The sequence below is a fragment of the Felis catus genome, chromosome B1 (assembly GCF_018350175.1).
Source record: "Felis catus isolate Fca126 chromosome B1, F.catus_Fca126_mat1.0, whole genome shotgun sequence".
Classification (NCBI taxonomy): domain Eukaryota; kingdom Metazoa; phylum Chordata; class Mammalia; order Carnivora; family Felidae; genus Felis; species Felis catus.
In genome coordinates this window covers 185,169,492-185,195,348 of record NC_058371.1, presented here as the reverse complement: position 1 = coordinate 185,195,348, position 25,857 = coordinate 185,169,492, and the positions used below count along the sequence as shown (strand labels likewise).

The window sequence follows — 25,857 nt, the reverse complement described above, 5'->3', positions numbered from 1 at the left end:
AGACCTTCTGATCCAAGCTCCCTTTTCACCAGTTGATGGGTTTGAGATGCAATCACGGCAGGGTTCAAGTTGATGCCTGTTTCTTAACGAGATCAGATCATCTGTGTGCGGCTGCCTCTTGGAAAACAGAAGATAAGGCTTAACTCTTCTGTGTATACTGAAAGATGCCATCAGAACAACGTCTGAAGGCGTGGTGAAGAGACATTTGGTTCTTTCTTTACTGATGTTCCCGGATAACACAGACCTGTCTCCCAGAAATGGGCTGAGGCGAATTTGCTGGTGTCCCCTACTTTGAGGGACCCTGCTTGTTTGTCAGCAGTGACTGTTCTCTTTGGCCTGACACAGGCATCTGATACAGAGCTGGAGGTAATAAAATGGACCAAGTGGAAACTGTACTGGTACCAATGGTAGCAATAACGTCATCAATAACAATAGCAACCACACCACGGTTAACATGAACAGCAGAACTAATCTTTCCCGAGTCCTGGGTATGAGTCAGAGCCCGTGCTGAACACTTATTGAACTTACGTGATCTCAGCTGACCTGACAAAAACCCTGCGGGGTACACTGTATCATTATCTTCTTTTTACACACGGACCCTAAGGAACTTGCTCAAGGACACCCAGTTTATCTTCAAGGTGTATCTTTTGCCCACCCCCAGCGCTCTCTTCCAGCCCATCCCACTTGATTACTCCCATTGGGGAACAGAGGCGCAGAAGTTAGTTAACGTGCCTGAAGGCACAAGCAGGACTCGGCTGGTGATGAATCTGGATTTGAAGTCACAACTCGGTTTGTTGCCAAAGTGCAGGCTCTTAACCAACACCTAACAATGGCACTTTATTTTTTTATTTAAAAAAATTTTTTTTTCAACGTTTATTTATTTTTGGGACAGAGAGAGACAGAGTATGAACGGGGTAGCGGCAGAGAGAGAGGGAGACACAGAATCGGAAACAGGCTCCAGGCTCTAAGCCATCAGCCCAGAGCCCGACACGGGGCTCGAACTCACGGACCACGAGATCGTGACCTGGCTGAAGTCAGACGCTTAACCGACTGCGCCACCCAGGCGCCCCAAACAATGGCACTTTAAAACAAGCACTCTTGCGCCAGGAACTAGTACTCTTTAAAAACTGTTCACGGGGCACACCCTGGGTGGCTCAGTTGGTTAAGCATCTGACTCCTGGTCTCAGCTCAGGTCATGATCTCATGGATGGTGAGATCAAGCCCTGCATCAGGCTCTGTGCTAACAGTGCGGAGCCTGCTTGGGATTCTCCGTCTCCCATTCTCTCTACCCATCCCCCACTCCCTCCCTCTCTCTCGCCCTCTCTCTCAAAAATAAATAAACATTTAAAAAAAACAAGTCTTAAACACTGTTCGTAATTGAAATATGGATGCAGCCGGGCTGACCCGAACAATATAACCCAAGATTCCTCAAATGACAAAAAAGGCTTTTCCCTGTTGGCTTCCCATTTAACAAATATGGCAGGGCGTCCACTGAATGTGGTGTGGTGCAGGGAGACAGGCGGCGGTATGCAGAGATGAAGACAGCGAAGTAGGAACAGGGTCCCTTGAATTCAATTAGACCGATTCAACGCACAATTATTGAGGCGGTAGGGGATGATGAAGGGAAGCAGCCTGGGTGTCTGTATTTGAGGGACTAAAAGTCTGGTGGGAGACAGACGTGTACACACAGAGATACACACACGCACAGAGCCTGTGGAAGGTCTGAATCACATTTATCAGTCACTTATCCTCTTCTAGGTACTCCTCTAAGCACTGCACAGATATTATCTCCCTTAGCCCCTTGCAACAACCAGTGAGGCAGCCCTTAGTAAGTTTAGTTTGTATGTGAGGGAACTGAGATTCAAAGAGGTCAACTAGCTTGTCCAGGGTGACACAGCTGGTAAGTGGAAGGTCCAGAATCAGAACCTGGCCCTGAACGTACACAAGCACTTACGGAGAACTGCAGACAAGAAGTGGAGTCAAGGAAAGACGGATCCAGAGTAGTTTTCAGGGACTCGGCTCATGAATGATCTTGTTGCCATGTTGAGAATGGTGAGACTTTTATACACTGGCAACAGGGAAAGATTGGAAGGTTTTAAGCAGAGAAGCAGCATAATGGCGTTTAGGGAAAGTATTCTTGATGTGGAGTTGAGAATGAACTGCACCAAGTATGAGCAGGAACAGAAAGACCAGTCAGAAGGGTGGTGCCCAAGTCAGCGATGGTGGGGGCCTCAAACAAGCCACTGGGGATGTGGGAAATCAACCAAAAGGAGTAATAACATGGAGGTGGGTGAGGAATTTGAAGCGCCGACAGGATATCCATGTAGACAGCTGGCCATGTGGGAGAAGGAAAGTCTGGGAGTGCAGAGAGGAGCACGTAGGCTGGGGAGTAGGTCTGCTCACCAGCAGAGTGTGAGAAGCCAGAGGAATAGGAGTCTCGAGTACCTCCCACATGAGGGAAGAAGGGACTCGAGAGGCACAGGTAGACCGGGAAGAGGAGAACCAGGCAAGGTGGGACCTGCAAGCCAAGAGGAGAGAGTGTTCCAGGTGGGACGGTGTGGTCAACATTGCCTCATTCTAGAAAGCGGTCACACTGGCTGAAAAAGTCCACCGAGAACATGGGCCTGACCCTTGAGAGAGATGTTTTAGGATGGTGGAGAGGGTGAAACCCAGAATCCAAGTGACAGGGTTGAGGGAAGCAGGCTAGGAGAAACTTTAGGCGGTGAATACAGATGACTCTTCAAGTAGTTTAGCAGGGAATGGAAGGAGACAGTTAGGGCAGTAGCTTGAGGCATAAACAGGTTTGAGAGAGGTGTTTTTGTTTTTTGGGTTTTTTTTTTTTTTTGTAGGATGGGGGAGATTCTAAAATAAGGTTTTTATTTGGCTATGGTTTGTTTAAGGGGGGGATTTCGGCATATGTTTGCCTAGTAGTCTAGGAAATTCCCCAAGATGCCAGGCCTCTAGACAGATTTTCGGTAGTAGTTTCTGATAGTGACAACCTCATAGGAGATCTGCAAAGACAGAACTAACTCAGGAGCTGACCACCATGGTACATCTGCTCTTGCTCTGCAGACAACACAGGGAGCAGAAATTCCAGAGTGAGGGCCCCCGGGGAGAGCCTGGTCCAGAGAGGAAGAAGGGACTATGGCTCTACACACGCCTGGCAATAACCCTGCCCCCACCTCCACCTCAGGGAGCCTCCTTTTGAATCTCCGCTCTGATCCATGAGAGCTCACCCTGCTATCAATATCTTGAACTTCCAAGCTACTTGCCATTGGCCAGGGAAGGGGCGGCGCAGTAAAAACAGTGTGAGCACAGCAGGAAGGGTAGTGAGAGACCAGCGTGTCCTTATTTATTCACCGCCACCACCACCACCAGCACCCAACCACCGGCAAAGCGTTGCCTGGAAAACTGAATGTGGCGTTCAGGAAAATAGGACTTCAACACCTGCCCCTTCCACGACTGCTTTGCTACCTGTTGTTAGGTCACATGAACCTCATCCCTTCTTTGGCAAGCGTCAGACAACTGCCAGCTCTTTGGTGACAAGCACCTCAAGCCAAATTGGATTCATCAGTTCTTCAAGATGGCTCCCACTGGGCCTTCTCCAAGTGGGGGGAAACTGTCGGGCAGCGGAAGGCCAGTAGGGGGAGCACACGCTTACAGAACAGAATATTCTCACAATGCTCCACCAACACAAAACTATTTTATTACTTTAGTCACAAAGGGCCCACTCAACGGGGATAACAGCAAGCAGACCAAGTTCAGATTCTATTCCTAGTTCCCACTCCATTTGTTGTCTAATTAGTTCCTTTACATGCTCCCAAATAAAACATTTATTGAAAGTATGAAACTTAAGACCTTCTAAGTATTAAAAATGGCACATTAGGTACTTTATGTACTGATATGAAGCAATCTTCAAGATCTATTGTTACAGGGGAAAAAAAGCAAGGTGCAAAACAGTGAAAAAAATGCTTTTTGGTGAATACTAGCTACCATTTGTAAAAAGAAAGAAGGACGGAAAGAAAGAACAGAAAAGAAAGAATATCTCTATATAAATATACATGAGTATTTATATGTGTCTATGTAAATATGTTATACACTTACTTACATATGCATCCTTGGAAAGGATACGTAAAAAATAAGAAATGGTGGTTTCTTCCAGGAAAGGAGTTGGGTGGCGGAGTGATAGTAGTAACCACTGGACATATTGTTATTTAACCTTTTAAAATTTGCACCACGAGATGGCACAAAATTATTAAACAATAGTTGAAAATGAAAAGGTGCCTTTCAACAAAATCAAACCTGGCAAAAGGAACATGTCTGTTTCTCAACAGAGGGTGAGAGCCCACGCAGCCTGGGGGTGTGTGTGCTGGCTGTGCGGGTTATGGTAGGAACGCGTTAGGGAATCAGAGTGTCCCAACAGGTAGGAGTGTCAGGCTGATGGCTTGGGGTCCCTGAGTTTGGCAGGCAGCGGGACTCTGTTTTAAAAGTCCAGCCTTTTCCTGAAACCAATATCACACTATATGTTAACGAACTAGAATTTAAATAAAAACTTGCAACAAACAAGCAAAAAAATAAAAGTCCAGCTTTTAAGTGGAGGCTTGTGATGTGTTCAGCTGGAGGGCAGGTATGAGAGCGCTGGGGCTGGAGGTTGTGCAGGAGGAACTGGGGTCTGAGGCTGGAGGATAGATGGGAAGGTCTTCCCAAGGAACAAGTGATAGTCTGGTGGGGACAAAGCAGGGGGGCAGGGGTGATGTGTACACTGAAGGCCCATGGCAAGGACTTGAAATACATACTGAATGCATGAAAACCATGAAGAGTATTAAGGGAGTAGGAACAGGGGTGCCTGGGTGGCTCAGTCAGCTGGGTGTCCAACTTCAGCTTAGGTCACCATCTCACAGTTTATGAGTTCGAGCCCCTTGCTGGGCTCTGGGCTGACAGCTCAGAGTCTGGAGCCTGCTTCGGATTCTGTGTCTCCCTCTCTCTCTGCCCCTCCCCTGCTCATACTCTGTCTCTCTGTCTCAAAAAAAAAAAAAAAAAAGAATAAAAATAAACCCTTAAAAATGATTTTGAAAAGGTGGGGGGGAATAGGTACAAAGGATTAGAAGATAGTTTCGTCATCCATTCATTAAATAATCATAAGCACCTACTATGGGCCCAGCACTATTCTACATCCTGGGAGAGACCAGTGATTCTAATGGATAAACATTCTGGTCTTGGAACAGCTTCAACCTGCATGATGTGGAGGTTTGTGGAGCCGGGATGTCAGGATGGGGGGAAGACCCCATTAAATATTCTTCCAATCATGCTTTAAATGGCTGCATAATATCCTCTCTTAGGCCTAACCAGTCTCCAACATAAAAATACTTGGGTTGTTTCTGTTTTTTTTCCCTCTTATAAACAAATCCATGGTGAACACCTTATGTATGCATCTTAGGGAATCATCCCGATTTTTTTTCCTTTGGATAAATTCCTAGATGCAGACCATGTAGGTCAAAGGGCACAAGCACTTTGAAGGTTTTTGTTTTTTTTGTTTATTTTATTTTATTTTATTTTATTTTATTTTATTTTATTTTATTTTGAGAGAGAGAGAGAGAGACAGAGAGAGCAGTGGAGGGGCAGAGAGAGAGAGAGAGGGAGAGAGAGAATCCCAAGCAGGCTCTGCATTGTCGGCACAGAGTCCCACACGGGGCTCACACTCATGAACCAAGATCATGATCTGAGCGGAAATCAAGAGTCAGACGCTTGACTGACTGAGCCACCCAGGCACCCCTGAAGGGTCTAAGCGAACTAAGGAATGGACGGCCCAGAGCTGATACTTGGTGAATGTGAGGAGCTGAAGGGTATCAGGGGGAAGCTGTCAACCTAGCAGCTGGCCATGTGGGTCTTGCTCTTGATGGTGAGGTGGGGACATGACTTCTGAGAAGAGCCTGCAGAGAGCCAGAGGCAAAGACGGGGGGGGGGGGGGAGGATGCCCCCCTCCCAGGTAGGGAAGAAGAGCAGAAGACCTGGCAGAGGGGATGCCTGGGCGGCTCAGTCGGTTGAGCGACCGACTTCGGCTCAGGTCATGATCTCGCGGTTCGTGAGTTCGAGCCCCGCATCGGGCTCTGTGCTGACAGCTCAGAGCCTGGAGCCTGCTTCGGATTCTGTGTCTCCCTCGCTCTCTGCCCCTCCCCCGCTCATGCTCTGTCTCTCTCTCTCTTTCTCTGTCAAAAATGAATAAACATAAAAAAAAAAAATTAAAAAAAAAAAAAAAAAAAGAAGTCCTGACAGAGGCCTGGGGTGGAAGGGAGGAACGCGGAGCGAATCGAGGGGAAGAGGCAGCGGAGAAAGTCAGAGGAATTCTGAGAGAGCAGTGCAAGACTGGAACTGGGATGCAGAGAAACTGGAAAAGAAACAGACTCAGAAAGTGGGGCTTGGCGGGGACCGGAGACCCTGCTGTGGAAAATTTGGGAAGAAGTCTTGGGAGGTGTTGAAGCGTAGGTGGTCTTTCTTTCCCTTGCACGGCGGCCCCTCCCCCCTAGGCGGTGTGTGCTAAGATCCAGAACCCTGACACCTCCTCCTCTCCCTCCAGAATGACCCCCCCCAGCCGAATCTGCATTTCTAAACAAGTGCCTCCAGGTAATTCCGACAGAGGTGCCCCCCCCCCCCCACACACACACTTTGAGGGGGTGGCTGTTGAAGAACTAAGTGTCCTTATTCACAAGGACACTAGGTAAGTGGAATTTGAGGGGAGCTGCAGAGTGCGGAAAGGCTTTGGGGGTTCAGGGAGCTCTGTGTGGTTTCTGGGTGAAGAGGCAGGAGCCAGAGGAGGGGCAGACGTTGAACAGGTGGGAGGAGGAGTGCACAGGAGACGACGGTGTGGACCAACAGGACGGCGGGCCAGTGTGTTTCCCAGAGATGGGGGAGAGGGTGGAAGGCACTGGTTCCATCCGAGAGTAAGTCTTGGGCTTCATGGTGAGTAGCATCTATTTTCTCGGTCAAAGAGAAGCCGAGGCTGCCTGCTGAGAATAGTCTAGGGTTTAGAAGACCTGACAAGTTTTGAAAGAGCCCCAGTGGGTGCTTTATAGGAGGCAGTGAGGACAAAGAAGGCTCATGTGGAACACTGGTGGCTGCAGGGGATTCTTCCTGAATAAAATAGACCTGGTACCTATTCTGGGGAGATTTCCATTTCTTCTCCCTCCCCTGAGAAGTATCTGAATTTTAGCACCTGACTGTTTCATTCCTTGGTTAAGATTTCTTTTAAGAGAATTTTAAAAACTTCTTCTGTCAATAAATTACCCTTGTCATCCCTCTGAGATTGCCCAGACTCCCTCCACTGCTCTCTGCCTTCTTTTATATATATCTTCATCTCCTGCGTGATCTTCCCTTCACTCCTTGCTTCCCTCTCTCTCTCTTTTTTTTTTCTATTTTGTTTTTTTTTTTTAATTTTTTTTTTTTCAACATTTATTTATTTTTGGGACAGAGAGAGACAGCATGAACGGGGGAGGGGCAGAGAGAGAGGGAGACACAGAATTGGAAACAAGCTCCAGGCTCTGAGCCATCAGCCCAGAGCCCGACGCGGGGCTCGAACTCACAGACCGCGAGACGCGGGGCTCGAACTCACAGACCGCGAGATCGTGACCTGGCTGAAGTCGGACGCCTAACCGACTGCGCCACCCAGGCGCCCCTCTATTTTGCTTTTACAATAGTCTCAATCATTTTCCGGTTGACTCTCTCCCTGTGCCCCCCCCCCCCCGCCCTCGCCAGGACCCTGATTCCCTCATCCCTCTCCTCCTTGCTGGAAGCCTGCTCGCTCGTTCCATGCCTTCATTTTGGTTCTGTGAGTAGGTTTTATAAGCAGGACCCGCTACGTGAAAGATGGAAACGCAGGCCTCTTCGTTAGACAGTGATGAAGGATTTCAAGATGGCGACAGGGGGGCCCTGGACCAAGTGTGGGGCCTTTCTTGAGCATGGCTGCCCGCCCTTGGAACCAGCTCTGTTTGCAATGTTTGTTGCTTTAACTGACTGTATATTCACCATTGTCTGAACACTTCCAATTCCTCATGCGTCTCTAATTGCTATTTTAACTTGCTTGATGTTGCCCCTCGTAGTCAATATGTTTGTAAAAACCAACACACTGTGTTTTGACTGTAGTTCTGTCCCACGACCGTTTTTGCTTATCTGGAAGAGTGACGCAATACTCCCTTCTGGGCCCAGCTGGCTGCCTATGGAAATTGACGCTTGATGTTCCTCTCTGTCCGAACCCCTCAAAGTCATGCTGGAGGCTACGATGGCACTGAGGAGGTGCTTCCCCTGAAGGAAACCTTGCAGGAGAGGTAGGTTACATTCCCCAGGCAATGGCACTACCCAAATCACCCGTGTAATATGCATTTCTCAGCGAGTGGCTCAGAGTAAGTGTTCAATATGTAATGACAGGTAGTATTTCCTCACCCAAATCTGGCGAATGGCCAAGATGTTGTCATAATGCAGATGGACCGTTCCAGTTTAGTTAAGTTTCCTTCCTGACGTGAGGGCTCCCCCGCTTCCCCCAAAGGCCTGCAGACCCACCCGGCTGCCACCCACTGCTGGTAGGTAGCCAGTGTCCCCCCTCTCTCCCACCCACCGCCCACCCAAGGGTTTATCTACATACTTGCTGGTCTGCCTCTGGTGCTGGATGACCATGTTTTTCTCGTGGATTGTCTCTAGTAGGGCCGTTGCCAGAGATTTCAGATCAGAAATGGACTGTGGAGTAGCTGGGAGACTGCACCCATGATCCTCGGACAACAGATCCTGAACTAGGTGGGATTAAAGTTTACAACTCAGTGTTAAGTCCTTCTGAAACGCTGGAATGCAAACCAATGGCCATTCTTCCTGGATAACAAAGCTGGGATATGTTCCCAGCCCCTAAATGCTACAATGTTGTACTGAAGAATCCGCATCAGGTGTCAAGAGTAAAACGAAACAAAATTCAGCATGAGGGGTAAACGGCAAGTAAAAGGAGGAAGTTCTCGTGGAGGAAGTTCTCGTGGACTTTTACCAACAATGTTTTAAAAGGATAATAATAATCTTTTGTATTTGTCCAGTCTTTTGCCCTTTCAAAACATTTTCATACTAACTCATTTGAGGCTGAAAATTCAAAAAAAAGAAAAAAAAAGAAAAAAAAAACTCACCTGGGAAGTATTATGTATTCCCATTTCACAGACAGGAATGCAAGGTGGTAATGGGTTAAAAATATTAGATAAAGGTCACACAGCCTCGCAAATGGTCATGACTCTGGTCCTGAGCTCCTCACTTTGTGGCAAAGTTTCCCACGATGTGGTATGCTCGGTGGGTGGGAAGATCATATAGGGCATTACTTAAAATACAAAATATATTTTGTGCATGCATGTTTTTAGGAACTAAGAGTCACCACAAAAGAGATACCACTTGGACTTGCTTACCAGACAGAAACAAATAAATCTCACTGTCTACCTTTGAGCATCACTTCCTATATGCTTATATGCAGGTACACAAATTCATACATTTTTCTCTTAAAATGGGAAAAAGCTCTTCTTTTTGCACTTAAGCCTATTCCTCATCATTAATATTTTTAAAAACATAAAATAGAGCGGCTGCTTGCTAGCCCATATATAAAATATAGAGTAACTTCTTTTTCTTTTAATTTTTTTTTCCAACGTTTATTTATTTTTGGGACAGAGAGAGACAGAGCATGAACGGGGGAGGGGCAGAGAGAGAGGGAGACACAGAATCGGAAACAGGCTCCAGGCTCCGAGCCATCAGCCCAGAGCCCGACGCGGGGCTCGAACTCCCGGACCGCGAGATCGTGACCTGGCTGAAGTCGGACGCTTAACCGACTGCGCCACCCAGGCGCCCCTAGAGTAACTTCTTTAATTACTGTTGGACATTTATGTTATTTCCTATGTGGGTTTTTTTTTTTTTTGGTTCTGTTTTTATTTTAAGTAATGCAGGAAGAGCTTTCTTCAAGCAATACGGTTTTCATACATCTGTCATTATTTCTTGCTGCTCAAAGGGGATGAGTTCAAGGCTTTTCGATATAGGTGGCCAAAGGGTTATCTAGAAAGGCCGTGCCAGGTTTACTGCTTGGCCATGGCTGGCATTCCCCACATCAGCGCAAGGCTGGATCTCACCATTCAAACATGTTTGGCTGTCAGGGGTACCCACATGAGCCACTCCATATTTCTGTGGAGTATTGTGGTTTTCTGTTTAAAAACAATTCTAGGGTTTCCTCTTTTCAGTCAAGTGGAAAAACAAAAGTTGCTTGGACAAGTGCCTTGGTTATTAGGTGGGCCGGAGATTCAGCACTTTTTTCTTTCTTTTTTTTTTTTACCCCCAGCCACTGTAGCTCTGATTAAGACTGCCGCCTGATTGTTCTGGTCTGCACGGTCGGCAGCCCGAGAGTGGGCCAGTCGAGCGTGTTCAACCTGAGGCTCACATTGAGAACTGAATTCCCAAATATTAAGTGTCAGAAGCAAGCTCTCTGCTATTTATTCCCCTGGACTGTTCCTGGAAGATCATTATTTTTCATCAGAATCGACAAGGAGGAGGAACAAAATTGCAATCGATAAAAGCTTCTTTGAAAAAGGCACATGTTCCATGATAAAATGATTTCAGCAGCTATGAGACTTTTCTATTCTGGTCACAGAGGCCAGGAAAAGTAGAAACTCGATGAGGCTGGAACATGTACTCAGTGATGCTAAACTGGTGATGAGAGGGTAGGGGGAAGCATTCTTGGAAGAAGAGCCCAGTGGAGGGGAACAGATGCAAATGGGGTCCCGTCATTAGAAAAACATCTAATGTAGAGGTTCTCAAAGCAGGATCCCGGAACAGGCATCAGCATCACCTGGGAACACTTAAGAAATGCATATTCTCTGCACCGCCCCCCCCTCCAGACCTACTAAACCAAAAACTCTGTGTGTGGAGGGGACAGTAATCTGTGATTTCACAAGCCTTCCAGGCAATGCTGATGCAGAGGCAGGTTTGGGAAGGCTGTTGTAAGAACCGCTTGGTTCCCAACCCATAAACCGAGATGTAGACCCACAGCCCCAGCACCGGATTGTCACCAGAGGTCGAACCATACCTTGCTTTGCAGACAAGACTCCAGTTAGCGCACTGCTGCTAGATTTACTCTGGCCTTTTGAGTTTTTCCGTCTCTCGAGAGCATTCTAAAGCAGCATTGGGAGAAAATACAAATCTCTATCAAAAAAAGCCAAATAATAGAAAAATACCTCCTTAAAGTAGACGCATCCTCCCATCTGGCACGCAAGAACCCTGGCAAACTCCAGATGCGGACCCAACTTTTAAAATTCTGAGGCCCTGCCAAAGAGTTATGAAATGTATGGATCTGGTAAAGAGGTTTTTGTTTTTTGTTTTTTGTTTTTTTTTAAGTTGGTGCTCAGCAGAATGACAGTAACTACCTTCTCCTATATATAAAAGGCACTCCGTGCATATTTGTTAAATTAAATCGAATCTGAAGTAAGAATTCCATCTAATGTGTGAAGTCGCTAGTTACGGAAACCCCTTCTGAAGAGACATGAGATGGGGAACAGGTTTACTTCCATATACCAATGCCAAAAGATCGTTATTAGTATTTGCAAGGCTTCCGTGGCTGGGCCGGAAGAAGACACGGTCAAAGAATGACATCGGTCGCGGACACAAGATGAGGAAGTGTGAATGTGAACCGGAGTGCCATTCTGACAACAGACCCTTACGTTAAAATTGACATGCACCGTCTAGCCGATGCTTAGCACGTAGAAGAACCGGATAAAGGCTGTGAGATGAATGCATACACACATTTTTTAAATGTATGTATTAGTTACACAACTTTAAAAGCTGTATTCTTCTTTGGCTCCATGCGTATATATAGGCTGACGTAAAGTGTGGCCCCCACCGCATGGAAGAGGACGGACAGTGTAGAGACTTCTGAGGAAAAAAGCTAACGTCAAAAGCCAGGAAAACGAGAAGGTTCTCCCAAGCATCGGGACTGCTGTAAAACTTCACCCTCAGGAAGAGAAATCAATCTATTTTCAAAGCAGAGAAGCCCAGGAGACGTTTCTAATTATAACGCTCACAACGAACATCTGCAGAAATAGATATTATCAAGCTAACGGTGCCGGAATTAGTCTAAACAACAGTGGGAGAATTTAAACACTCTGTCCTTTTAGTGTGACGTGAACATTGTCTCTCGGATCGTGATTTCCCAATCTCTGTTTCTTTCTCGCTCAGAAACCATTTTCTTAGGGATGATTATGCGACAAATAGCGTCTGATGGCAGCATATTGCACACAAAAGCTGCGGAAAAAAAGCTAATTCTACGTGCACCGAGGCCGTAACGTGGCCGTGTCCAGATTCGGGTGGTCTCTGTGTGCCCTGTCCCAGTAACGGCAACAGAAGGGACTCTTGCAAGAGCTGTTTCTGTTGTGTTTGTCGTTTGGGGTATAATTCTTCCCGGTTACCTCAGTTAAAGTTCTTATTCTGTCTGGGAGGGCAGGCAAGTACTCAAACGTCTTTGGCACATAAAAGGGAATTAAAATAGAATGGCATTTAGATGCGCGATAATGAATCATCACTAGTGTCACCATGACTTTCTACCTTGTACTTGGCAATGTTTGATTTCAAGAGGTTGACCTCTTCATGAAGTTGCTTTAGTCTCTCTTGAAGGTACCTAGAAAAGAAAACATTCAACTAGGGAGTGTTTGGGGACAAGATAAAAAAAATACACTCAAGTAGGAGAGGGGAAAAAAAAGGACACATCCCAAGAGCCATCTTTTACATATAATGCCTTCTCACCACCAAAAGGAGGAGAAAAATGCATCTTTGTGACCTCTTCTTAAATGGATGCGATCAAGGTCAAATATGCCCAAATCACAGAAACCCCACTTTAGAACAGCCTTCTGCAGAGATCCCCTACGGGATATCAACACAGTTTCCACATAATTCTCATTAAGATGATTCCACTGGGAAGGCAGGCAGGAAGAGGCGACGCAAGACATAACATGAAGTTAGACACACACACGCACACGCACAAACACACACGCGCACACACGCGCGCGCGCACTGAAACTTGCCTCGGGGAAGAGAAACAGCTACGGGAATTTCTCAAGTTATTTTCTTATTCGTTTCCCCCTCCTTGATAGCAATACCGAGCAGCTCTTGCTGGCTCCCTACCCCTCCTGCCCAACTGGGGAGTGGGGAGGGCAGGGGGAGAGAGAGGAGAGAGAGAAGGGGGTTCGTATGTAGGCACATAGGTATGTGGTGCTTCCTTTCTGACTTTCAGAACTCATCCATGACGCTGACGTCACCATTTTAGCGCTGAGCCTTCCCTTCCATTGTAAGGCAATTCTCTCAAACGTCACTGGGGCTGCAGATGGCCCCCAGAGCACCCGTGGGGGCACGGCCACTTACCTATTCTCCATGCAGAGGGCATCCACGTCGATGAGACGGTTCTCGTGCCCGCCCAGGATACGGTTTAGCTCCTGGTTGAGCCTCTCCACTTTGTCCTGGTAGGAAGAACGTTCCTCTTTCACATCCTGAAGCTCATCCACAGAGGCCTGTAGGTCATGCTCCAGAGACTCAATCTGAAACCAATAAAAGCTTAAGGGAAGGGACAGACTTCCGGCCCGACACTCATGATGTCTGAGATAGGATGAGTGCCACCTGGAAGCAGAACCCACCCCCTCCCAGCGGCAGGTCGCCCCCAAGCCGGAGGCTCCGAGAGGGCAAATCCAGACGCTGAGAAGGGCAGCCGGTGTCTTACACACGCATACTTTTTCAAGCTTCTCGAGACGCAGAAATCTTGTCCTGTTCTTCGAAACCAATGAGCGAAAGAAGGAAGGGGAGTCTAGGCTCTCTTCCTCGTTCCCTAAATAGGGCTCTGTACCCTTTGAGATTCTACCTGAAAAGCATCGCTCGGCATTTCAGGAAACTTGCAGATTAAGGTCAGGGGGTCATGTTTTGTCCCTGTCTATACTGAGTGTGTGTGTGTGTGTGTGTGTGTGTGTGTGTGTGTGTGTGTGAGGGAGGGTGCGTTTCTTTCGTTCAGAACAATGGCATCCAAAGTAGGAGGGCACACGTGCAGGAAGCCCGGACCCCAAGAGGGAGGCTTGGAACTCGCAGAGCACAGAGGAAGTAAAAGCACGCATTACACCCTCTTCTGCCTCTGACTAGCATCCCAGGCACGTCACCCTCTCTGAGGAACAGGGGACAGAGTCCGACCGTACAAACACATCCCCCACTCGTGACAGATGTTAGCAATAACCTGCTCCTTGGCTCTCTCCAGCTGCTGAACCAAGTCTTCACGCTCATGAGCTGCGAAGTGTCGCACGCCAATTTCTTCGTCTCCGAGCCTCTGTTTGGCAATTGTCATTCTCAAGAGCTGCATTTTCCATTGGTAGCAAAGGAAAGGAGAGAGAGAGAGAGAGAGGGAGAGAGAGGGAGAGAATGGGTGTATGTGTGTTAAAATGAATAGATCCAAGCAAATACTCAAGCATATTGGGCAGAAAATTTTGGAAGGTAAGACTTTTCAAGATATACTAAGGAAGGGCACAAAACAAAGAAACTTCTTGACAGTAGCATGAATTTAAAAAACCAAATATAATATATATTATACTTTGTACACACATGCATGTGCATGCATACACAGTATAAGTCTAACAGGAACACAGTCCTGGGCATTTGAAGGTGAACGTCCTTTACAGCACTGCCACAGTGAGGAAAAAACTCTGGGTCAAAGATTAAAAAATGGTAACACAAGGTTAAGAAGGGTCTGGTGAGTCGGGCATACTCCCATGCTCTGAACACTGAGGCTACATCATCAAGGGCCTTAAGAATGCCCCCACTAATGACCCAGTAACCCTGCTTCGGAAAACCTGGGCTAACAGCAATCCCAGACATGCTTTAGGAAAAGAGAAAAAGTAGATGGCACTGGCCTTCACAGAAAGAGCTAAAAAATGAGAAACAGAGTCTAACAAGAGTGGAATGGCCAGCAATCAATCAATGGGCTAGTTTGCAGCTGTTTGACACAAGGGTGATGAACTGTGTAATAACGCAGAACATGCTTATGATAGCATGCTAAGCGGGGAACCAAAAGCAGACGACTAGCTTCCATTTGCAGCATAATTGAAATTACACTAAGAACCCAGGCACAAAAGAAAAAATGACCAAATACATCAACATTTTTAAATGTGCACGTTTAGGTGATGGTGAAGCTTGCACGGCCTCTGTTTGGATCTCTGTTTTCCAACTTTTCAAGTAAGCACACACAACTTTCATAACAGGCTTTTCTTTAAAAATCCCTATAGATAAAATTCCAGTCTTCAAAACGTCTTTTTCCAAAGGGTCCCTGGAGAATCTAGAGCTGCCCCAGGCTCTGGAACCCAGCTCTACGCACAGCCGCAAACCTTCTGGTAGAGCCGCGATGGGAACTGTGACCCCAGGATGATCCCACGGTGCCAGAACATCCCTTAAGTGCCTATCTCAGTGCCATACAGGTTGCCATTAGAGTGAATTTTTCAAGTTATGCCACTTCTTCCTGATGCTTCTTCTAAAAAGGTTCTAAGCCTGACTCCCCCACCTCCCGGTAGAGTGTGAGTGGATGGGCTTCGTAGATGGATGAGATCCTGGAGACAGGTTTTCACAACCCAGCCATTAGGGTCTGCTTGGGGCATGCTCTTCCTTGTTCCAGCATGGATCTTAAGGGCTTCGCTGGTGGTAAAGAAATGGATTTTCAAGTCTCTAAAGGATTTGGGGGCAGGTGAGAGACAGAAAGTTAAAAGCCAAGGTAGAATATTAACAAGACGGAAACAAGATATACCAGCAGTGAACGCTGAAAGTAATGATGCCCAAAGAAAAGCAAAGAGCATTTTTTTTTTGTTTTTAATGTTTATTTATTTTTCAGAGAGAGAGAACATAAGCAGGGGAGGGGCAGAGAGAGAGGGAGACAGAGAATCCAAAGCAGGCTCTGCACTGTCAGTGCAAAGCCCAGCATGGGGCTTCAACCCATGAACCATGAGATCATGACCTGAGCCAAAGTCGGACGCTGAATCCACTGAGCCACCCAGGTGCCCCGCAAAGAGCATTTTCAGGTGACATCTATTTGGGGTCCTTATTTGAAAACCACTCAATTGAATGTGACAGACATTTATTGTGCACCTACTACGAGCCAAAGCATCACTGATACTGAGCAGACAATGTTCCAGGAAGTCTGCACACAGAGCTGGTGGGGGACGTATGGCACGTAGGTATCCAGATGGCTGTGCTTAATGGAACCCGCTTCCGGTTGATCCTCATTGCTGGAGGATTCTGTATTTGTGAATTTGCCTACTGCCAATGTGTCTGTAATCTCAAAATCAACATGCATGGTGCTTTTGCATCATGGGCAGACATGTGCAGAGAAGGACAGAGGTGCAGAAAGTGTGAATCATCCAACAGGCGCATTCCCAGTTGAGGTAGAACAAGGCAACGCGTGTCGCCTTATTTCAGTTCTGGTACCGTGAATAAATACCCCTTTCGTGGTCTATTTAGTGCCATGACTGTTCATCCTTTCGTGTTTTTTGTTGGTGTTTTGCTACGTAAAATACCTAGTGCTGAAGTGCTATCTAGTGTTCCCAGATAGGCTGTGAGGTGCCTTGCAGAGAATATGTGTCGGGCATGAGTTACAGCACGACAGGCCCTGAGTTCAACGTCACAGAACCAACACTATAAATTAAATAAGGTGGCTTTAACCAGAATCACACATAAAGCAAAGTTAGGTGTTAATTGATAAAAACGTTGTGGCCAGAGGCTCCAAGGAACCTGGTCTTGGGCTTCTCCTAGGAGCGATGGGTCAGCATTTGCTAATTCACTGTTCGTAGAGAATTTAGAGAGCAGAACTACAGCAAATAATGAGAATCGTCTGTATTAGGGGAAGCAGGAGTTTATGGCAGAACTGGTTAACTCAGCTGAAAGCTGACACGTGAAACCGTCTTTTACATCACACAGCTTCTCGGTTCAGAACTTTCGGAACCCCAAGAGGGCATACAGAAAGACAAACAGCTAACCAAATGAGAAACATTCCTCGGAGCAAAGGGTCTAGGAGCAAGAAGGCTTGTGCCTTTTTTTGGCACGAGGCAACAGGCGGCCTTTGACCCGGCTTTGAACGGAGGGCACTTCTCTTGATCTGTGAAAAGCCAGACTGACAGCCTGAACTTTAAGTAATAAAACACTACGGTGGTTTTCCATTCGAAGTACGCTTCGCTGAACACCTAATTTAGAATCACGCAATTATGTTTGCTTAATGCCAATTAATTATTAAACATGTTTATTGAGGTCTGACAGCCATATAAGAGAGTCATCTTTTATATGCCGGATGCCTGTTAAGCCTCAATAAATATGTTAACAATCATTTGGTGTTTAATATGCATACAATATTGTCTATTAAATTGCAGGGCTGGACTGGTTGAAACATTTGTTTTTTTTTTTTAAAGTGAGGTCCAAACTGGTAATAGCTGGATCATTAGTTGGTCTGAAATTCAAGTGCAAGCAGCCCAAGTGCAAGTCAAGTCAAGTGCAAGTCAAGTCAAGTGCAAGGGGCCAAGGAGGGGGTTGCGACAGGGATGCCGAAGGCAGAGTTCACCCGCCTTCCAGGGCACCAGCCTCGCAGGCTCTGGAGCCTGTCTTGGCTGGGGTCTGTGTCCTGGCTCCACAGTCTGCTAGCTGTGCAACCTTGGCACACGCCAGAACTTCCCTGGGCTGCAGTATCTTGCACTGAAACAACACAAGGGTAATGGTATAGCTTCCTTGGAGGGTTGCTGTAAGCATGCAGTGAGAAGGAATGGGGTTGCTCTAAGTGAACATTTCACTTAGGGGGCTCAAGCATACGTGCTTGGCGAAAAGATGAGGGAAAGAAAAAAAAAGAGGAGGAAGAGAGGGTGAGAGAGAGAGAAAGTTTTTTAAGTTGGGTGACTACCCACTTCCTGCGTTCAATGCCCCGGACAGAGGGGTGTGGGGGCGCGGCTGGTAACACATTCAGGCACGATCGCATTGTTCATACGAATGCATCATGCCGTGTTCGGGAACATAAATGCCATGTGCCCTGAACTTGATGGACAATTTCAGGGACCATCGCGGGGGGGATGGGAGGGGACCTGTGGCTAGACACAAGTTTTTACCGCTCACATGCTGACTTCAGAACGTAATCCTAAGAGAAGATGGGTTTCTCTGTGATCCTTAGCACAGTCCCCGGAACAACAGAAGTGTGCAAGAAGTGTTAGCTGCTATTACGATTATTGTTACGAGTGTCATCATTGTCGTCCTCCACGTGAGTTTCCCCCCACACTCGCCCGCTGCGGAAGTCCAATCTTCCCTTCAAGCTGGAGGAAGCAGGGCTCCAGGGCCAACCTTATCTGCAGACTGCACGCGATGATGTTGATTTCCCACCTTGGAAATGGCTATTGCTACAACTGCTCCGGGCACTTAATTCCCCCAAACAGGGCGGGCAAAACTCCGCGGCCAGCCTCCCTGCGCCAGCCCCAGAAGTGGATCATTGCCCCGCGAGGCACTTGCCTGCCACCAATGGATGTATTCGTTTGCTGATTTAGATGGAAATAAACGTTTATGAATGAATTACGGGTGTGAGTCGTCAGCTTATGGACGAGGAACGGCTGCAGCTGGGATGTGGCTGGGGGACGTGGCCACAAAACCGTGCGGCTAAATGACTCTTGGGTGCCCTTCCCCCACCCTGCCCCCTGAGTCGATTCCTCCGCCGAGGGCCCCTGCAAACTCTGGTCCTCCTTCCCCCAGTCGGAATGACTCACTCCTTTCCACCATCTCCTCTCAGGCTTCTGCCGTCATGGCCCGCCATATCCTCTCCTCACCTGGCTTCCACTTGCCCGAATCCGTTTTCCCCACGAGACAGGAAGAGGAAGCCAGAGGCAGGAGTGGCTGCTGTTCCCCGGGTGTCACCTGTTCAGACCCTGATGCTGCTATTGCCTGTCATGCATCCTGGGAAAGTCACCCAGCCCTTGCTGGGCCCCAGGGGACATCCGTCCTTTTGGAAATGGGGATTGTCTTAGGGCACCCAGGCTGCTGTAACAGACTGCCATGCACTGGTGGCTTATAAGCAACAAACATTGATTTCTTGCGGTTCTAGAGATCACGAGTCCTAGATCAAGGTGGCGGCAGGCTTGGTGTCTGCTTCCTGGTTCCCAGAGGGCCATCTTCTTGCTGTGTCCTCACATGGTGGTGGCGAAGACAGAGCTGCTGGGGCCTCTTTTATAAGGACACTGATCCCAGGCATGAGGGCTCCACCCTCATGACCCAATAATGTTGCAAAGGCCCCACCTCCCAATACCATCCCGTTGGGGGTTAGAATCTCAACACATAAATTTAGGAGGGGGAGGGGACACAATATTCCACCCCTGACCCCTTAAAATTCACAGTCTTCTCACATACATAATACATTCATTCCATGTCAACAGCCCCCAAAGTCTTAACCCATTCTGGCATGAACTCTAAAGTCCAAAGCCTCACTGAAATAGCGTCTAAATCAGATATGGGTGAGACTCTAGGTATGATTTGACCTGAGCTAAACTCCTCCAGCTGTGAACCCATGAAACCAGACAAGCTATGTGCTTCCACCATACAAAGGAGGGACAGGCACAGGATAGACATTCCCATTCCAAAAAGGAGAACTAGGAAAGAAGAAAGAGGTGACAGGTCCCAGGTGACCTAACAGAGCAAACAATGTTAAACCTTAAGGCTCAAGGATAATCCTCTCTGGCTTGATGCTCTGCCTTTGGACTCACTGGGGTGGCAATGTCACTTCTGTGACCCCATGACTTGGCAGGACAGCCCCACAGTGGCTCTCTGCTGGCCTTGCAGTTCTGGGAGGCCCCATCCTCTATAACCAGGTGTAGGCTGCCGTGACCTCCAGGCCCATGCACACCAGGCAGACTTGGTGACCTCAGATGTGCCTTCATGGGCATTCTTCCACTGTCGTGAAAAACAGCACCTGGCTTCTGTCTGAGACGGTTGATCAGGACAAATTTCCTTATCAAATGGTCACCTGGCCACACGCTTGATGATTTTTTTTTTTTTGCAATACAGATAGCCTGAGGACTATCCATATCCTTAAGTTCTGGTTCCTTTTGCTTAACAATTCCATCTTCAAATCATTTCTCTCTTCTTGTAATTGATAAGCAATCAGGAGGAACCAAGCCATGTCTCCAACACTTTGCTTAGAGATCTGCTCAGCTAAATATCAAATTTTATTGCTCGCAAGTTCTACCTTTCATAAAACAATGGATTCGAACACAGTTCAGCCAAGTTCTTGGCTACTTCATAACAAAGAAGGCCCTCCCCCCCCCCCCCCCCCCCCAGTTTCCAATACATCATCCATGACCTTCACTGTCTACATTTCCACCGATATTCTGCTCAGGATTACTTTGGTATTCTCCAAGAAGATGTAGGCTTTCTCTGCAGCTCGCCTCTTTTCTTCCTGAGCCCTCACCAGAATCGCCCGTGATGGTCCATTCACAGCAACGTAGGTTTTATCTAACACGCACCTTCGAACTCTCCCAGCCCTACCAATTACACAGTTCCAAATTCACTTCCACATTTCTAGGTATTTGTTACAGCAACATCCTACTTCTTGGTACCAATTCCTGCCTTGGTCTGTTTGGGATGCTATAATAGGATGCCATCGTCTGGGTGGCTTCTGAACAACAGAAATGCATTTCTCATCGTTCTGGAGGCTAGGAAGTCCAAGCTCAAGGCTCTAGAGGGTTTAGTTTCTGGTGGGAGTCTGCTTCCTCATTCACAGACAACCATCTTCTTGCTGTATCCACACGAGGCAGAAGAGGCAAAAGAGCTCTTTGGGGTCTATGTGTATCAGCCTCTCCCAGTTAACCAGCACCCAACTTGAGCACCCAAAAACGTGCTAGAAGCTCTTCTTACGCATATCGTCAGTGGCTTTTCATTGCACTGGAATCAATGCCCAAGTTTTCAGCGGGGCTGATGAGGCACAACATGAGGACGTGAGCTGCTCCCATCTGCCTCCTGATTCCATCTCCAGCCGCTTGCGTTTTCTCTGTTCTCTGGCCTGGCCGGCTTCCTTTCAATGCCTCAGACACACAGGCTTGTGCCTGCCTCTGGGCCTTTGCACGTCCTCTTGGTCTGTCCAGAACCCATTTCTTTCAACTCTTTCAGGTCTCAGATCAAAGGTCACTCCCCTCTGTGAAGTCTTCCATGGATACCACTGCTGGAGCCATGGCCTAGGTGCTTACACACATGAACCCAGGTAATTCCAACAAGCACCCGGGGAGGTACTGTGATATCCCCATCTTCAGAGAAGGTGAAGCGACCTGCCCACGTTGCCAACCTTGTAAATGGCAGGGCTGGGAGGTCGACCCTGGCTGGCAGTCTAGGGTTCTGGAGTTTATGCGGTGCTGGCTCTCTCCATGACGACTATGACAGCCATTGCACAGCATTCCCCCCACGGAGCGAGTTGTGTGTTAACCGTTTGTATAAGTTTTCATATGTGATTCTCCTAAGAGGTCCAATGGCCTCCCTGCCACGACTTTATCATCCCAAGCTTGTTCCTGCCTCGGGGTTCTGCACCTCGTCCCTCGGTTACCTGACCACCTCCCACCACACGCCCTTCAGCTTCAGGGCAAAGGGCACATGAACAGATACGCCTTCCCCGACCACCCGATATAAATGGTGCTCCTCCCCCCCCCAACCCCACCAACCCGTCTGCCCGGGCTGCACTCCACAGTGCTCTGAGTAATTTTCTCCTGAGGCGCTTAAAACACCCTCCGACATCTCATGGTGTGCTTCATCAAATATAAAACTCCATCAACGTTGAAGACCCACCATGACGTGTCTCTAAAAAGAATAAAAATCGGCAATTGTAACAACATGATACCACTGACTGTAGGTCAGAGATGTTTAAATGTGAAAAACTGCATCTCCGGATCTGTGAAATACCAATATATTTATTTATTTGGTTACTGTTCATCTCCCCTTGCTAGAAGGGAAGCCCTGTGAAGGCAGGGACTCACTATTTCCTGCCCTATCCAGAGAGCACGTGGTTGGGTCCTCAATAACGATGTGTCGAAATGATGTGAACCGAACCATCCGCTGTACTGCTGACGTCTCCACTGTACCGATGAGAATAATGGTGACACAGAGAAGTCAAGCGACTGGCCCAAGATCACACAGTCAGGAAGCCCCCGAATCACCTTCGGACAGTTCGGTACACATTGACCGCGGAGCCACAATCTTTATAGGGTCCCACCGAGCAGTTTTAAGGCTGCTTCAATTTCTTGGTAGTTTAATGTAGTTTGGATACGGTGGGCTGTAAAATGAGATCGCTTTCAGAGCCCGCTCTCTACTAAAAAGTAACTACAAGCACATGGTCTATGGGATGAGTGTTCAAAACCACCGGTCTCATGGGCCACCCGAGCTACACGCTTAAATAAGGCAGCATGGACTCAAATACAGTCTCTGAGACCAAATGTGTCCAATTCATCTGACAGCAAAACATTAGGGAATCCTGAACATTAGGGAATCAGCTGCTGGCTGAACTGAGCGTTGCCTCTAGTTCACAATCAAGATCCCAGTTAGAGCAGGATACGCTGGGGCTGAAGCAGGTGAGGGGCTCTTATCCTTCATTTTAATTCTTTGTAATTAATTTCTATAATGCCCCAAGGTAAGAGCTTTTCATTAGCACGCTCTCTTCATTTGGGTTTCCTACAGACTAGGACATCTCTCTGCTCCTCTGAAGCATAAAGAGGAACTGTTTACAAAGAGCTCTCTGATTCCTCACCCTGGACCATTACAAACAGCCACAGCTGAGCACTCATTTGTTGTTATCTTTTTTTTTTTGAAACAAAGTATACTTTAATTAGTCACCTGCATGCTCATTGGTCTGTCTTTATTGGCTCATGGCTTTGACTTAATTGGTTTGCGCTCCGAATCCATCCACAAGTCCCACGTCAATAGAGGTATGTTCACAGAAGGGCTCCATCGTTTTATGGTGCCAACGCCAGATAAAACAGAGGTGCTTAAAGACCGTCAGCTGGTGTAACATAAAGTTCATTATTAAGGGCAAAACCTCGTGTCTACGCAATATGACAAACAGCTACGTTTAAAGTGGCCAGCGGGGGCCCAGGAAATGTGGATGTGGAACACTGCTGGGAGCAGCTGTCCACCTGAGCTTCCTTGCTTTTGAACACTTGCATTTTGTGACTGTTCTTCTGCACCCAAGTGCCAAAATCTGTAAAATGAAGAAAAATAAAACCAAGTGGACAAGAAAACCAAGTTCTCAATGGGAACCTGAGTTCCTGTTCCTGGCACATTCTGTTAGGTGGTTACCCGGCAAGGCGCACACAAAATGCAAGGAAGCTTCCAGAAGCTCTGTACCAAAGCAGTAATGCTTGGTGCTGGCAAAGTCTGGGGTGGCCACAAGGAGTGCTGAGTTTGGGGGATCCATCCTGCAGGTGCCACGCTCTTTACCACAGTTTCTGTCTCTATTGGGAGGCACGTACCCAGCGCGCTGGAAACAGTTGATCAACAGAAAGAAAGACCTTGAGCTTCCCGGTGGCATACCTGCACAAAAAGACGGTAAGCCAATCTGGCCCCAGGTCATGCCAAAATACCAGCAACACTTAACCCTTTGTGGAACACTTACTGGGTGCCACGCCCTTACAAACACGTGCGCGCACGCACACACGTTAAATCTCATCGTCCTGCTTTCTTCCCAGCACTAACCACTGTCTGATGATCTTACGTATTTTGTTTTCTTACCGCGTGTCTCCCCAACTAGAATATACGCTCTTTGAGAATGAGCACCTTGTCTTTCTTATTCCTGGATGTATCCACGGCTGCTAGAGCATTAAGCGGGATGTAGCCATTCCCCAACCATGCACTCATGAATACCTGATGAAACCTAACAACAAATCTAGGAGAGGCGTGGTTACTCCCATTTTCCAGATGAGGCAACTGAGGCCAGGAGAGAAAGCCAACTTGCTCGCGCCCATAAAACAGTAACTGGTGGACCCAGAATATAAACCTGGGGCCTCCTGATTTCCAAAGTTGGACCCCTTGGACTGTATTTCCTGACGCCACTTGACAGGGGCAAGGCTGCAGCTGGCCTCTCCAGGAGTGCCCATCTTTCCAACTCCCAGGTCAGTGCCTTCACTTTGGTGGCCTCCTCGTTTGTCATGGAAGTTGGCAAGGCACTATCAGCCCGGCTTCCTCTTTTAGAGAGCTGGTCTACCAGCTGACCTCTGGCTATCGGACCCAAATGCGCTCTGCTAGTTTTCTTGACTGCCTCTTACCCCTCCTTAAATTTCTCGGAGAACCCCTTCTCCCTCCCGGTCCCCTCTGCCTGAATCCACTCTTTTCTTCGTGGCCAGAAGATTCGGAGCAGGCAGACCTCTGAGGTAAGAAGGAAAGCTACGGTTCTCTCTCAGCGGGCTGCTTTTTGAGACTGGAGGCCCCAGCCTCATCTGGGTCTTTCCTCATCATTGGTCCTTATGCCTCACAGACTGACTCACTGAGAGCCCAGGGCAATCTACCACCCATGAAAAGCTTTTCCCAGGGTGATCTGTAAAAGTGTGAGTCCTTGCTTCCCCACGTGCCTCCTCTTTCCTCATTAACCTTTCAGGACTAGAATTATCGGGGAAATGGAGGGTGTCCACTAGGCTTCCCTTTTCACACCTCTCTTCAAGCTCGGATGAGGGGTTTGCATCCCTCCAGGAGCCCCAAGAAATTCTTGGGCACAGTTCAGAGAGATGGCAGGTGGTATTTGATCATGGGACCCCCCCCCCACCCTATCACGGAAACCCCCACCCTCTCCACCCCATGGGAGGGCTAAGCTGCTTATAAGCCAGGGTGGCAACAAATCTTTCAAGAGGCTGTTTGAAAATGCTTTATGGCACATAGGGTTACAAGGCTCTAGCTGAACAAATGGAAAAATTAGTCTACCTTAAAATATCCAAGGCAAGTAATTTCCTATCACCTTGTTTCTTAAATGTACTTAACATCTAGAATCTGGGCTTCCCAAAATACGGATAAGGGTCATCAGTTAAAATGGCAACTTGGAGATAAAAATCCTGTACTTTAACAGTTGCTCATAAAATGATGCCATCGGCCCTTCTGTTTGGAATGAGGGGGCGGGGGGAGGAGTCAGGAGCCCAACAACAGCAGTTATTGAGTGTTCTTGATTTTGACAGGCTTGAGCCAAGCTCTGAGCAGGCATCTCACCCTGAGCCCACCATGGCTCAGCCTCAGACCCTCTGCTCTCTCCACAAGGGCTTCCCAAGGTCTCATACCTGGGGTTTGGTTTGCTTTTGCTTTTACTTGGGTGAAGCGGTTTGCTTTTCTCCAAATTTCTAAACTATTCTCACCCCACAAACAGAGTTACTGATGACGACCAGGGCTTGTTTTCTCAGTCTGCATATTTTCTTGTATGTTTTTTCCTTTCCATCTCCCTTTTCCTCTTCCTTGAACGTTTTTGCTCTCCTTTTCATTCCCTTCATTTGTTTTATTCCTTCACTCGTTCATTTATTCCACTCCATGTCTTCAATAAAGACTTATTAAATAATGTTCACGTATCGGGAACTAAGAGCGCCAATTCTTAGCAATACTGCAGTATACCAGTCAGGAATTCAGCCTGCAAAGAGCTTACTCTTGGGGGTGAGGGTGCCACACAAGTGTAAGCAGAGGGGAAAGAGCAGAGCAGTGTGGGCCCCTAAGAGTTGAAGAAGGCTCCATTTGAGCTAAGACTTAAACGATGAGCAGGAGTTTGCGAGCAGAGTAAAAGGGAAGAGAGTCCCAGACAGAGCAAACAGCAGGTGCAAAGGCCCTGAGGCACAA

At 47.6% G+C, this 25,857-nt stretch overlaps 1 protein-coding gene across 11 annotated transcripts in view; it reads right to left on the bottom strand.

Moving 5' to 3' along the window:
* The window catches only part of CCDC149 (coiled-coil domain containing 149), a 100,641-nt gene that overhangs the window by 20,399 nt on the left and 54,385 nt on the right, over nucleotides 1-25,857 (bottom strand). For all 11 annotated transcript variants that reach the window (XM_023253246.2, XM_023253249.2, XM_045056530.1 and 8 more), the window contains 5 exons: nucleotides 14,258-14,374; nucleotides 13,405-13,577; nucleotides 12,592-12,664; nucleotides 11,081-11,165; nucleotides 8,633-8,777 (listed from right to left, as the gene is read on the bottom strand). In XM_023253246.2, the coding sequence (XP_023109014.2) occupies nucleotides 8,633-8,777; nucleotides 11,081-11,165; nucleotides 12,592-12,664; nucleotides 13,405-13,577; nucleotides 14,258-14,374 (593 nt within the window). The remainder of the gene's footprint in view (nucleotides 1-8,632; nucleotides 8,778-11,080; nucleotides 11,166-12,591; nucleotides 12,665-13,404; nucleotides 13,578-14,257; nucleotides 14,375-25,857) is intronic.